Source organism: Rattus norvegicus, chromosome 10, assembly GCF_036323735.1.
Source record: "Rattus norvegicus strain BN/NHsdMcwi chromosome 10, GRCr8, whole genome shotgun sequence".
NCBI lineage: Eukaryota > Metazoa > Chordata > Mammalia > Rodentia > Muridae > Rattus > Rattus norvegicus.
Genome location: NC_086028.1, coordinates 71,508,034 through 71,522,854, shown reverse-complemented (window position 1 = coordinate 71,522,854; position 14,821 = coordinate 71,508,034). Strand labels below are relative to the sequence as shown.

Below are 14,821 nucleotides of genomic sequence, written 5' to 3'. Positions count from 1 at the left end.
AACAAACAAACAAACAAACAAACAAACAAACAAATTTGAATCCTGGGCTTGGGGTGTAGCTCAGTGGTGTAATGCTTAATTAACATGTGTAAGGTTCAGGGTTCAGTACTCAGAGTTGCCAGGAAATAAACATTCACACCCGGATAACAGAGATACTGGGGTACTGACTCCCATCACACCCTTTTTCATGGTGAGCCCTGGACTTAAATGTTTGTAAATTCCAACAGGTGATTCTGAATTGATGTTTCTGTTTGTAAACACCAGTGTGTTCGGGTGAGGTGTACTTTTAATTGTTTCACATATTTGCTGTTGAGTGCTTCTGTATGCTTGTTTTCATTAAAGCAATCTAGGTAAGCACAGAAATTGCTCTCTTAATATTTATTTAATAAAATACTTCAATTTTTCTTAAAGATTTATTTTCTTTTCAGTTACAGGTATACGTTACGTATAGGTTTATGTAAGCTGCTCACAGATGGCAGGAGAGAGTGTTAGATGGCTTGGAGCTAGAGTGACAGGGTTGTGAGCCTCCCAGTGTTTGTGTAGAAACTGAACTTGGGTCCTTTTAACACCTGAGCCATCTTTCTAGTACCAAGAGTTTGCAGTTCTAGTAGTAAGTCTGAAATATAGTAATGAATATTTCTCAGCTATGTAGATAAGTCTTACCTAAAGTATTAGAAAAATATAAAGTTAAATCATAAGAGTGTATATATGTGTACACATTGATGGCTATTCCTGGTTGTCATCTTGAATACATCTGGAATGAACTACAATCCAGAAATGGAGGGTACACCTGTGATCCAGATCTTGAGGCTGGAAGACCTGGATCTTGACATGGGATGACAGATGCCATTGATGAGACCTTGAGGCACAGTGGTCATGAAAGGCTTAGGCTTAGACATGGTAGCACATGCCATGCCTTTAATCCCAGAAGAATGAGGCCAGCCTGGCACAGAACAAGTTCCAAATCCAGCCATGGTGGTACACACCTTTAATCTGGGCCATGCATTCTGCTGGAGGCCTACATATGGAAAATGGAAGAAGGAAGCCTCCTTCTTCTTTGCCTGCTTGTTTTTACTTGCCAGCACATATGTTGGAACCTGCTTCTTCAGGATTCCAGCTCATGCAGAAGCCCAGCTGAAACAACTAACCTTGTGGGACTGAGAAACTACTAGATTCTTAGACTTCCCACTCCTAGCTGCCCATTGTTGGGTTAGTTGGACTGTAGATTGTAAGTCATTTAGATAAATTCCCTTAGTGTATAGAGATGTTCTGTAAGTTCTGATGCTCTAGAGCAGCCTGACTAATATAATTGCTAAAGGAAATGTTTGGGCTGACAGAATGGCTTCCCTCTAAGCCTAGTGACCTGATTTTAATCAAGTTGTCCTCTAACCTCCACATGTACACAGCGGCATGTGCACACATAAACTTGTACTCATATATAAAAGTAATGAAAAAGAAACGTTTACATTACTGATATAGCGTAGAAATGGGGTAGACAGATGGCTCAGTGGTAAAAGGTTCTCAGTACTGGTCCTGATGACCTGAGTTCCACCCCTGGAACCACATGGTAGAGGGAGAAGGCTGACCCTTGCAGATTGTCGTCTGTTCTTCCCCACTTTAGAATAGACAATAGGTGTAAATAAAGACTGTTAACATTTTCTGATCTGTCCATTGTTTGGTTATTATTGGTGTCATTTTTGGGGCAAAGTGACACTTCTGGTCAATGGTTGAAACTTAATGACAGTTCTCTGGGATGTTCTTGAGTTGCAGATGAGAAAGCATTGTCATCAGCATATTCAAAAACATGTCACTTGTTTTCCTTCTGTTTTTATTAGCCTATGTTAGCTATATGTAATGGGTTTCATTATGAGGTTTTTATACATGTTTATGCCATGTCTTCATGTTGTCCCCTTTTTATCCTGAGGCAGGGTTTTGCTGTGTAGTCTGGGCTGGCTTTCAACTCACAGTCCTTCTCCCTCAGCCTCCTGAATGAAGGATTACAGGTGTGTGAGTGTGGCCATGCTTGTATATTGTTTTTCAATCTAGTTAGTCATACTGCCTCTTTACTTGCTGAGTTGATATTTGCATTTAAAGCATGTCTTAGTTACTTTTCTTTTACCTTGAAAAGACACCATGATCAAGACAACTTATAGAGTTTATAGGCTTACACTTCCAGAGGGTTAGGGTCCCTGCCCATTACAGCATGCAGTAGGGAGCATGGCTGCAGGAAGGTAGGCATAGCACTGGAGCAGTAGGTAAGAACTTACCTCCTGATCCACAAACAGAAGGGAGAGAGAAGAGGCGGGGGAGAGAGAGAGGGACAGAGAGAGAGAGGGAGAGAGAGAGCGCTGTATATTTCTGTATCATGTGAGCACAAAATGTAGACTCTGTAATTTTCTTAAAAAGGGTTGATTTTTACTTTATGTGTCTGAGTATATTTTCTTGCACTGTATGCATGCCTGGTGCGTGAGCAGCCCAGATGACAGCATTGGACCATCTGGAACTGGAGTGATGATTGTGAGCAGCCATCTGGGTGCTGGGGACTGCATTGGGAACCCCTTCCAGGCCATCTCTCCAGTCCCCATATTCTAATTTTAAAAATTATATTTAAGTATCTTAATTACCATTTTATAGGATTTGAGTATTGTTTTAAAATATACTCTGATACTTGAATCAGATTGTGAAGGTGATACAAGGTTTCTGTTTGACTTTGTTCCTGTTTGTTGAGGGAGGGTTTCTCTGTAGCCCTGTCTGTCCTGGAACCTACTCTGTATGCCAGGCTGGCCTCTAACTCAGAGATTGGCCTGCCTCTGCCTCCTGAGTTTTGGGACTAAAGGTGTGAGTCCCCACTGCACTGGCTGAAATGTCTCTGTTTGAAATATTAGTATGATGTGAACCTGGACATGATGGTGGACACCTCTAATCCCAGCACTCAGGAGGCAGAGACAAGCACATCTTTGTAAGTTTGAGGCCTACATGTTCTACTTAGTGAGTTCCAGGACACCCTATCTCAAAAAAGAAGTAAAAAAGAAGTATAGTGCGGACAGTGATAAGCCTTGTCTTTGTTATTTAGGGGACTGCAATGTCAGATTCTTCCCTTAGGGAAGTAGCAGTAATGAACCATATACTTTCCATGTTCGTTTCAATCTCAGTAGAAGCAAATACAAGAATGGCGTACTTTTAATTACATTATTAATCCTAGTTATCTTTGTAGTTTATAAGTTGGTGCCATACTACAGGCACAGCCTTTCTCTTCTGCTTTGATTCATACTGTAGATAAGGTTCAGCGAGATTGTTTTCCTTAGTCTCATCTTGTAAGCTGAGACACTTCCAATGCTTGTGAACTGCGGTGGTAGCCTGCGTTAGCTGGAAGGAAGATTACTATTCATTTAGTTGGTCGTATTGTAATTAGAAGGTGTTTCGGTTTGGTTTTAGGGAAGCCAGTGGATGAGGGCCTGAATAAAAAGCCTGAAGCACCATCTTCGTGTTCTTGTTCATGCCATTCAAAGAATTTTACCTACAGTGACACAAACCTGGACACTTCACCTCATTTCAGTAGTCCAAGCAAACCATCTTCGGAAAGAAATGCAGTCTCATCGCCCTGTCGAGGTAAATTATAATGTGTTGTGTCTGTTGGAGTTATTACTACTATGAAGCTTAATTAGGATGGATTGAGCTAGTATGATTATTTCTACCTACTTTCTCTGATATCCTTTTTTTAATTATTTATTTTGTATTTATGGACATTTTGTCTGTAATGTATGTCTGCGTACCATGTGTGTGCCTGATGGTCTCAAAGGCCTTGGACCTGGAGTTTCAGTCCCTCTGAAATTCTTTTTTAAATTATATTCATTTTTTAACTTTAAGAGTGTGTGTGTGTGTGTGTGTGTGTCTGTGTGTGTGTGTGTCTGTGTGTGTATGTGTGTGTGTGTCTGTCTGTCTGTCTGTCTGTGCGTGTCTGCGTGTGTGTGTGTGTAAGAATGGGTATATGTGCCACAGCACTCATGTGGTTGCCAGAGGACAAGTTGCTGATGTCAGCTCTGTCCTTCCACCCTGTGAGTCCTGGGGATTGAACTCGGGTCTGACTGCAAGTGCATTTACACACTGAGACCCTCTGAAATCCTTTAAATTATATTATTTATTTTTGGTACTGATGACAGAACTTCAAGATTCATTCATGTCAAAGGATGTGTTTTGAACTGAACAGTGTGTCCTAATGGAATAATTTTTACCATAGCATCGACTGTGAACTTTTGTGTTTTCACTTTAATTACTGAGATTTTACTAGATTAAACCTTTTTTTCCCCAGTATTTTGTCTATGTTGTCATCCGTCACCACTGAGGAACTTTGCTTCTTTATGGAAGTGGAATTATGTATGTGGTCTTATGTCTGTCTTTTACTTGATATTATATTGGTGAGAATGTATTGTTTTTATTCTTTCACTTTTTCTTCTATTAATATATCAGGATGCATTCATCTAGACTGTAGTTGTCAGATAATTGGGTTGTTTCCACTTTAGTAAGATGGACTTTGTTATTTGTAAGAGTACAAACAGCTATTTCCTGTTCTATTCATACTTAGGAATGGAATGGTATAGCGCTTACACTGTATCAGCTGTGGTAGATGCCAGCAGTTTTTCTATTTTTGGCTTCTTCCTCCAGCCTTCCCTCAGTAGTGCAGGCATACCTTACTTTATTGTGCTTTGTGTGGATATTGTATTCTTCTCAAATCAAAAATTGAACACATTTGTTGTTGCAATGGTTTTCTAAAACCCTGGGTAATTTTTTTTTATTTTTTGTTTTTAGCAATAAGGAATTTTTTAAAATAAAACATTTTAAAACTGTTACCTCCTTGTTTTTTTTTTTCAGATGTTAATATTGCATAGTTAATAGTTAAGCAGTATAAATGTAACTTTTTATGCAATGGGAAAGGAAAAATTTCATAGGACTCACTTTGTTGCCATAAGCTTTATTGAGATGGTGTGGAACGGAACCCACGATTTCAACACTCTTCATGTCTCTTCTTAAGTCGGAGCCACTCTTGCACATACATGCTCTGTGTTCTCACTGAGGCTTATGTTACCTTCTTTCCAGCGCTGTGGGTGGAGCCTAAGACCTACCCCATCCCAGCCTTGAGTTTGGTTGGTAGTGCGTCTTGGCTAGTGAGCATTTCACATGTCTGTTGGTTCTCTGGACCGTCATCGTCGGTGAATTGCCTGTTGAAATGGCCTTTCTTTGTACTGATTTCTGGGAATCATCCCTCTCATTCCTCCCATCCTTCTATTTCTCTTCTTCATATACTTTGGAGATAGCTCCCTTCTTTTTAAGTTGTTGCCATAATAATTTAGCCTCTCTGATGAGCTCCTTGCAAACTCATAAAGACTGCAGAGAATAGAAGAGAAGGGGCTAGAAAGATGGCATCTGACAACCCAAGTTTGAGTCCCAGTACCTACTTGGTGACTCACAACTATCTGTAACTCTAGTCACCCTCTTCTAGCCTCCACAGGCAGTGCAAGCACAGATATGCATGCGGTGCACACACATGCATGCAGGCAAACACCCACACCCATAAAGTTTAAACGAATAAAACCTTAAAAAAAAAAAAAGGAATGGGAACTGTACCAAAAACAGTGTAGTTTAGGAAATTAACCGCCATGTAGAATAACAAAAATCATATTATGGCACATAAAGAAAGCTTATATTTTCAAAAAATTTTGTTTTGGAATGAACTTTATGGGGAAAAGCTTCTGGATCATGAGAGATCTAGGTCTTTGATTCATGTTGCTGATCTATTAGTCATTATTTTTTAAAACATTACTCCTATTCTGGGTCCAGAAAGGCCATGTGCAAGCATGAGGACCTGGATCTGATTCCCTAGCACCCAGCTGGAGAGAGGGTTCAGAGGTTAAGAGCACGAACTGCTCTTCCAGGGGACCAGAGTTCAGTTCCTACCACTCATGTCTTGTGCACACCTACACTCTTGTGCATGTGCACAATCAGAAACAATAAAAACAAGTCTAAACCTGAATTCACTGGTGTGCCTCTAACTCCAGCAATGAAGAGGATCCCTGGAACTTGCTTCTTAGTCAGTTTAGCCAATCAGTGAGCTCCACGTTCAGTAATGGACACCGTATCCACCCCCCAAACACACACATGAGAAACAAGGAAGATACCTGTAGCTGACCTGGCTTCCATAGATATGTACATGTGGGCCTGTGCACATGTGTGTATCCAGTTGTGACTACTCACATGCATGAACACACACATGCATTCTTCTGCTAAACACAAACAAAATCATTTGAAAAGACTTGGCATGTGGTGTAGACTGCATTCTGTATTTGTAGGCTCACATTGTGGGACCTGCTTCTGCAGGTTCTTCTGCCCTGTGAGTCGCCTGTAAGTCTTTTCAGTCAAGGCATTGCTCCTCTGGTCATTGTGTGGACTCAGTATAATGAAGGACTGACTGTTAAAGGGATTCAGGCCACAGAAGTGGAGAAATCTATAAAGGAACAGAAGAAGGAGGTGCCTTTAAGAAAACGTACAGAGGAAATGGGAAGAACTATTGTATAGGATAGAAGAATAGTGTTATGGACATTGAGGGAAAGGAAATGTGTTTGCCACATCCCAGGGAACAGGATGCTGTGCTGTCAGTACTGAAGTTGTAGGATGTTGCACCTAAGCTCTGTGAACTATTAACTTTATAATATTGGACAGATTTCTTTAAAATTTACTGTTTACTTTTATAAAATGAAATTTTAATAATTTAGTAGATATGAGGGTTTTGGTGGTTTTAAGAATGAGCCTTCAGGGTTCAAGACATACGAGTTTATTCTGTGAACAGTACTTTTAAAGATCATGATGAAGCTCTGTGGGAAAGGAGCATTGAGATTTTCATGGGAATGAAATTGCGTTTATAGAGTCCTGAGGGGCTCGGCTTGCATATTCTGTCAGGGTCCTTTGTGTTAGGGATTGAACCTAAAGCTTCCCACAGGCCAGCAACTGCTCTACTGACTGAGTTATACTCCCAACCCCTACCTTGTATTTCTTACACCATTAATTGAGTATAAGACTTGAATCAATGAGAAAAACAAATCCGGTGTTTCTTCTTAGATGTATGTTTCTCAAAATGCTTATTGTATTTATGGTAAAAGTAAGTTGATTGGCAAAAAAGTCTTTTTTTTTTTCATATTTGTTAACTTGGGTATTTCTTATTTACCCTTGGGTATTTCTTTATTTCTTATTCGATTGTTATTTCCTTTCCTGGTTTCCAGGCAAACAACCCCCTAGCCCCTCCCCCTCCCCTTCTCTATGGGTGTTCCCCTCCCCATCCTCCCCCCATTACCACCCTCCTCCCAACAATCACGTTCACTGGGGGTTCAGTCTTGGCAGGACCAAGGGCTTCCCCTTTCACTGGTGATCTTACTAGGATATTCATTGCTACCTATGAGGTTGGAGCCCAGGGTCAGTCCATGTATATAGTCTTTGGGTAGATATGAGGATTTAGTCCCTGGCAAAAAGTCTTTTTAAAAGATACCTTGCTAGATATCCTGTCACATATCTTTAACTTCAGGAGACTTTGAGGCTAACCTGATCTACCTAGGGAGTCCAAGCCAGCCAGGGATACATGGTGAGATCCTGTCTCAATCAGCCAATGGGGGGAAAAAAAAAACAAATTTTTAAACTATGTTATAAACTTTATAGAAATGTCTTAAATCTTAGTTTTCTTCTAGAAATTGTGTAGGGAAGTTATTTAAAATATTTTCATTGTAAATTTACCATATTAATTATAAAATTAATTTTTATATAAGACTCTCCTGAAAGAAATAGTCTGGCTGCAAAGTTATCTGCCAAGAAACATGCGTCCATACACGAGGATGACGATTTTCAGGTAGAGAAGAAAAGAATCCGACCCTTAGAAACGACACAGCAGGTAAGCAGTTTATTGGCTGTTAAAATAATCTACTTACCAAGTTTGACATAGTGGAGTGTGAAGTCGGAGGCACTGGTAGAGAATAGTTAAATGTGTCATGGCTATAGCGCAAATGGTCATTTTTATTGTTACTTGCTGAAAAGGAAGTCATTAGTATATTAGCTTGTTAGCACTAAAATAGTCAAAGCAATTGTGTGATGTTTTCTTATGCATGAAGAATTTGATGATAAAATATTTACTTAAGGCATATTTTAAACATACAGCAACTTCATAGTTTTTAGAATTATTAATTTTCAAAATTACTAACATAAATCATTATGTAAAATAATAGGCTTCATGGTGGCATTTTTATGCATGGGTATTGTGCGTTTTGAGCATAGTGACACGCTCCCATTTTCCCCACCCTGCTGGGCTTCTTTTCTGTGATAGCTTATTTTTTTTCACATCTGATTTTTTTATTAAACTAGATCGTACATGTAAGAGAGCATTACAAATGCAGAATGCTTCGTGACTTTGTGCTGCCCTTGTCCAGGGGCCATGTTCTTCTCTCTTGTTCTGCTGTTGGTGTCTATGCTGTTGGAGAGTACTGTAGTTACATTTTCATTCCAGTTTAGCCTTTCCATTTAGTTTATGTGAGTAAATGTTTTATCTGCATGTATGTACGTATATGCACCACACGTATGCCTGGTCCAGCAGAGGTCAGCAGAGGTCATCAGAGCCCCTAAGACTGGAGTTATGGATGTTTGTGAACCACCATGTAGGTGTTGGGAACTGAACTTGTGACCTCTGCAAGAACAAGTGCTCTTAACTGCTAAGCCATTTCTCAGCCCCATTACCGTACTCTTTAAACTCTTTTACTTTTCACTTAATAATGGCATTTTTTTCTTTTCTTTTCTTTATTGGTTATTTTATTAATTTACATTTTAAATGTTGTTCCTCTTCCCAGTCTTCCCTCCACAACCCCCCTCCCCTTTGCCTCTATGAGGTTGCTCCTCCCTCTCACCCATTTCTGCCTCACTGCTCTAGCATCCCCTACACTGTGCCATCAAGCCTCCACAGGACCAAGTGCCACCCCCTCATTGATGCTGGTTAAGGCATCATATGTAGCTGGAGCCGTGGTCCAATCCATGTGTACTCTTTGGTTTAGTCAAATACCTTCGATAGGAATCTTCACATTATAGATAATTTGGGGTATTAATAGTTTAAATATAATGACAAAGCTTATTCTTATTTTTTAATGTTTTATGATGTTTTTGGTGTTTGTGCGTATGCAGGTATTGAACCTGGGTCCTGCAGCATGCTAAGCAATGCTAAGCTCTTCCCACAGAGCTTATGTTCCTTAAATTTATTTTGGGGCAGGATCTTGCTGAGTTACCCAGACTGACTTTAGACTTCTGGTCCTTCCTTGGCTTTCTACATAGCTGAGATTTTAAACATGCAACACCCGTATGCCTGACTACTTATTTTTTAAGATCAATACACGATAAAGCATGCATATTTCTAAGACTTATTTAAAGATCTGAATTACCAGATACTTCATATGGAATGTACTTTTCCCCTGATATTTATTTATTTATTGCTCATGGAATGTACTTGATGTAAAGGAGCACAGTCGTCTTGAAATGTATGCCCCTGAGGTAGGGAGATTGGGATTTAATATGCTTAGTTATAAATGTAAAAGGGGTTATTAATTAATATGTCCCTTGTATGTAAACGATTTAGTACTTTTCAGTGGATATATGTAAATTGCTTGTGTTCTGCATAGTACTTAAATTGCTTGTGTTCTAGTTGTACAAAGTCTAAATATATATCAACAATTTCTAGAATTAAATCGTGTTTTAAGATGTATAAGGTAGCTTATTTTTGTAAAAGTATCAATTATAAATGAAGTTGAAATCTAGAATATGGCTGAATTATTAATGTAGTTCCCAATAAATATGTGCCTGGACTTTGCTATAATGCTGTATTTAATGTCTACATGGTATGACTGTTTGATAGGAAGATCGTTGTAATGCTGTAATGTTTTCACATTAATACTTGATTAAGACCCATAAGTTGTTACGATATATTCTTGACCTAAATGGTGTCATGAGGTCTGTTTGTTTGGTTTTTAAGATTTTATTATTCCTAAGTAGAAATAGCTTTTTGGAAGAAGAAGGACTGTAGAAAACTTCACAGCAAAGCTGTTCTTCATCTGGTTCCGTGTTTACAGATAAGAAAGCGTCACTGTTTGGAAAAGGATGTCCACCATTTAGATGCACGACTAGCTTCGGAAAAGAGAGTAAAGCCCGAGTCTCCGATACGAAAGACCAGCTCCTCTTTCCAAAATGTATGTATTTATGCCATTCTTTAGTTTAAAGAAGGAGAATAGGGAGTTTTCTAAATCTGTTTTTGAAAGTAGAGAAAAAAATGACATGTCTTGAGTGGTAGGAGAGCTCCCAGTCCTAAACAAGGCTGCCCCATTTGTGGTCACTAATGTGTGAGATATAAACCGTTTCCTTTCTGTGTCTCAGTTTCTTGTGTGTACAGTGAATGAAAGCTCTACTAAAGCGTGTCTGGAAGGTCTCATTCCTGTTTTGATGGTTGTTTTAAAGTCTCTCTCTCTCTCTCTCTTTCTCTTTCTCTCTGTCTCTTCCTCTCTCTCTCTCTCTCTCTCTCTCTCTCTCTCTCTCACGCATGCATGCATGCATGCATGCATGTGTTTTGCTAGAGGTCAAAGCCAGGTGTCTTCTTCTTTTGCTTCTAATTACAAAAATTTCATTTATCTATCTATTAGGTGGGAATACATGTGTTGTGTTAAGCGTGTTAGGGGTTCTCTCTGTTGTGTGGGTTCCCAAAATTGAACACAGAGCCCCTGGAATTGGAGTGCAGATGGTTGTTAGCTCCCATTTGGGTTCTGGGAATTGAGCCTGAGCCTCTAGAAGAGCAGCCAGTGCTCTTAACTTCAGAGCCATCTCTTGAGCTCTGTTTTTTAATAGTCTTTGTTTTTATTATTTATATTTCTTTGTTAGCCCAGGCTAACTTGAACTTATTATGTAGCCCAGCCCTGCCCCTAACTCGTGATCCCTTGGGAAGCGTGCATTAGGCACAGCTCTTATCTGTGTATGTATCTTTGGTTATTTTTTTAACTCTTAGTACAGTCCTTAACTGCTAAATGTGGATACAAGAGTCTGCCTCACAAGGCCAGTGCAAGGACTACATCATCACAGAGCTATTAGTGTATTTTAGAGCATAAGCCGTGCATAGTAGAAGAAATAGTAGTGACAGTGTACAGATCGATAACTATTATCTGACGTGGTTGGGATCAGGATTTTAAGGTTTTTTTCTTTATTTGATTTTCAGATTTTAAATGTTTCTTTTTTAAATTTTATATACCTTGGTGTTTTGCTCGCACGTGTGTCTGTGTGAGGGTGTTGGGTCTTGGATTACAGACAGATGTGAGCTGCCATGTGTGTGCTGGGAATTGAATCCCGGCTCTCTGGAAGAGCGGTCAGTGCTCTTACCCATTGGGCTATCTCTCCAGCCCCTGATGTTTCTTAGCATATATAGATTGGATATTCCTCTCTGTCTGGAATACTTGGTACTGAAAATGCTTCACATTTTTCAAATTTTTCCTCATTTTGAAATATTCACATAGACTTTGTGTGATAAGATGTTTTAGTAATGAGACCCAAGTCTAATCATGAAAATTGGTTCATATACATGGTATACAGACATAAACCCAGGGTAAATTTCAGCTGTTTTTGTTTTGATAGTGACATACTACATGGGTCAGGTGTGGGATTTACCTCTTCTATGTCAATGCTCATAAAAATGCTAAGAACATAGGCTTGCTTTCTAAGATTTGTCCTAATGCTGATCTAAGTTTGTAATAAAAAGCATGAATACATAAAATAGTGTTATATATTTTCTGAATGGCTAGGAAAAATATGCACAAACTTTATAATTTACTTAATTTTGTGTATATGAATGGTTGGTTTACAGTATGTCTGTGCACCACACATACGTCTAGTGTTCATGGAGGCCATAAGAGGACATCACATTTGCTGAAACTCTAGTTACAGATGGCTTCGTGTGGGTGGGGGGACCCCTCCTGGAGGAGCAGCCATGCTCCTGAGTGCTGAGTCATCTCTCTAGCCCAGTGCCACAGATTCTTGAGTTAAAAATAATTTATATATTTTTTCACTTCTTAACAGAGAACAAGCAATTATAATGGAAACAATCAAATAGTCATAGTGAATGCATATGTTTTCTTATTTGTACTTTGGAAAAAAAAATTTTTTTTTTTTGGTTCTTTTTTTGGAGCTGGGGACCGAACCCAGGGCCTTGCGCTTCCTAGGTAAGCGCTCTACCACTGAGCTAAATCCCCAGCCCCTGGAAAAATTTTTTAAAGACTTATTTATTTATTTTATGTATGTGAGTACACTGTAGCTGTCTTCAGACATACCAGAAGAGGGCATCAGATCTCATTACAGATGGTTGTGAGCCACCATGTGGTTTCTGGGAATTGAACTCAGGACCTCGAGAAGAGCAGTCAGTGCTCTTAACCACTGAGCCATCTCTCCAGCCCTAAGTGTAAATTTATTGAAGAAAGAACAGAGAGTGGCAGGGGGCTCCCAAAGTTCTTTTTCTTTTGTGGTTGTTGTTAATTATTTTATGTGTATGGGTGTTTTGTTTTCATGTATGTATATGCACCATGTGTGCAGTACCTGAAGGGTGTAAAAAGGTATCATCTGATTCCCTTAACCTAGTTAGAATCAGCTGAGAGCTGCCAGAATGCTGGGAATCCGACCCAGATTCTCTGGAAAAGAACCGTGTACTTTTAACTGCTGAACCATCTCTTCAGCCCCTATTCCTTTCTTTTTAATTGTCCTTTTATTTTGTTTTGTTAGTTTGTCTCAGGCTGGCCTCCAACTCCTTCTGTAACTTAATGGTGACCTTCTGGGGTGCTGGCATTACAGGTGTGCACCACCACACTTGGCTTTTTGATTCCTTTCTTATGATAACTTATATATTATCGATCTAGTGAGGCTTCAGTCTTCACACGGTCAGAATATTGACACGAGAAACACCATGTTTTGGGGAATATAATGTTAATTTAATATTGCTTTGTTTCAGCATTTATAATCATTTTCTTAGGCATTGATTTATATTTTTAAGTAAATCTTTATAATGAGTAAAGTATTATTACAGACACATTTTACACTGATTCCTGTGTTTTTACTTATTAAACAAATGTTTACATTAATAACTAAGTCTGAGTTAGTGTTGCAAGCAGTAGCATTTTTGTTCAGTGTAGGAAAGATGTAGGTCCAGCAGAGGGCGCTGTTGACCTTTGCCAAAAGCTGATGCCATGGAGCCCTCCCCCCTTTGATTTTTCCTGTGTCCTTGCCCCTCCCTTCTTCCCTAGAATCTTATGAGAAAAATAACCAATTTTCTCTGAAAGTGTTTATAAGTCATTCTTTTAATTTTATTTAAAATGACTAGTTGACTATATTATAACTGCATGTGCATGGTGATACTTATTTATATGATGATGTTTATTATGTGCCAGGACATGTCTCTAAGTTGTCTAGAAATGTCAATTCACTTAGAAAATACAGATTTGAGTGAATTTTTATTGATTATATTATCTCTGTGCATAATTTTAAAATAAAACAATAGTATTTGGTTCAGTTATTTTATCAGTCCTATGGAGAAGGTATTGTTTCCCTTAGTTCTACAAGAGAAAATTGAGGTACCGTCATAAGTAACTGGTTCATCTCAGAAGTCTGTGGAGTAGAGAAGCCCGATTAAATTGGTTAAACTCCTTGGGATAAAAGACAGTTCATGTTTGTGCTGCCACAGGTCATACATTGCGTGCGTATTTTCTTTACAGTGTTTTCGAAAGCTCACTATCATGGGCATGTTTAACTGCCTTGTTTGCCTTGGTGGCAGGTCGTTTCTAAGAACAAGTACAGTATCTGTCTCACGTTGTTTATGCCTAGCTTCTAGCACAGAGCCTGTACTTAGTACTCACATGGTTGTCGAATAAATGAATGAGAAAAAAGACCTAAGTTTAAAAAGCACACATGACCCTCTATTATTTGTAGTTTTTGTTGTTACCTGGTGATAAAAAGATAAGTTTGATCTTGAACTCAGAGATCCACCTGCATCTGCCTCCCAAGTGCATAAGCCACCACTGCTTATCCATTAACATATCTTTAGCTAGGATATTTCAGGTCTATAATCTCACCACTCAGGAGGCTGAAGCAGGAGGATTATGAATTGAAGGCCAACCTGGGGCCTCCATAGCTAGTTGAAGCCAGTCTGGTGAGACCCTGTATAGAATAAAAAAGAAGACAGCAGAATAGAACCAACTGGTCTCTAGTTGTCAGTCTGTGAGTTAGGGAGAGCTGATCACAGTACATGTGTGGCAGCTAGAGAATAACCTTTTTCATTTTTTTGTCTTATGTGTGTGGGTGCTTTTGTCTAAGTGTATCCCTGTGTACTGCATGTGTGTGTGGTGCCCTTAGAAGTCCAACTGTCTCTTAGTATTTAATGCATGAGGGTAGGCTCTATTTTTTAAGTAGAAGTCTGTTTTTCCAGGATCACTTAAAGAGTAATCTCTCTTTCTTTAAATTATTTTTTGCTATTTTAAGTTGTTACGTATATTTGGATTGGTTTCTGGACTCTCCCATGTATATGTATATAGTTAAAAACAGAGTCCAACGTCGCTTCAAACAAAAACCAAGAGGCCCTGCTCTGCTTGTGCTCTTGGCTCATTTTCACTTCTAAGCCAATGATTTCCGAGCCTTTCACTCCTCTATTCTGACATCCCTCTTTTTTTGGAATATGCTTATTTTGCTTTCTATTCTCTTATTTTGTATACTTTTCCTTTCCATTTTCTCA

The 14,821-nt window shown here is 39.0% G+C and overlaps 2 protein-coding genes across 2 annotated transcripts in view; both read left to right on the top strand.

Annotated features, from left to right (window-relative positions):
• The window catches only part of LOC134480843 (large ribosomal subunit protein eL21-like), a 1,068,210-nt gene that overhangs the window by 153,524 nt on the left and 899,865 nt on the right, over positions 1-14,821 (top strand). The window lies entirely within an intron of this gene.
• The window catches only part of Brip1 (BRCA1 interacting helicase 1), a 126,049-nt gene that overhangs the window by 5,229 nt on the left and 105,999 nt on the right, over positions 1-14,821 (top strand). Inside the window, exons 4-6 of the mRNA XM_006247063.5 lie at positions 3,436-3,609; positions 7,809-7,930; positions 10,143-10,259. Coding sequence (XP_006247125.1) covers positions 3,436-3,609; positions 7,809-7,930; positions 10,143-10,259 — 413 coding nt within the window. The remainder of the gene's footprint in view (positions 1-3,435; positions 3,610-7,808; positions 7,931-10,142; positions 10,260-14,821) is intronic.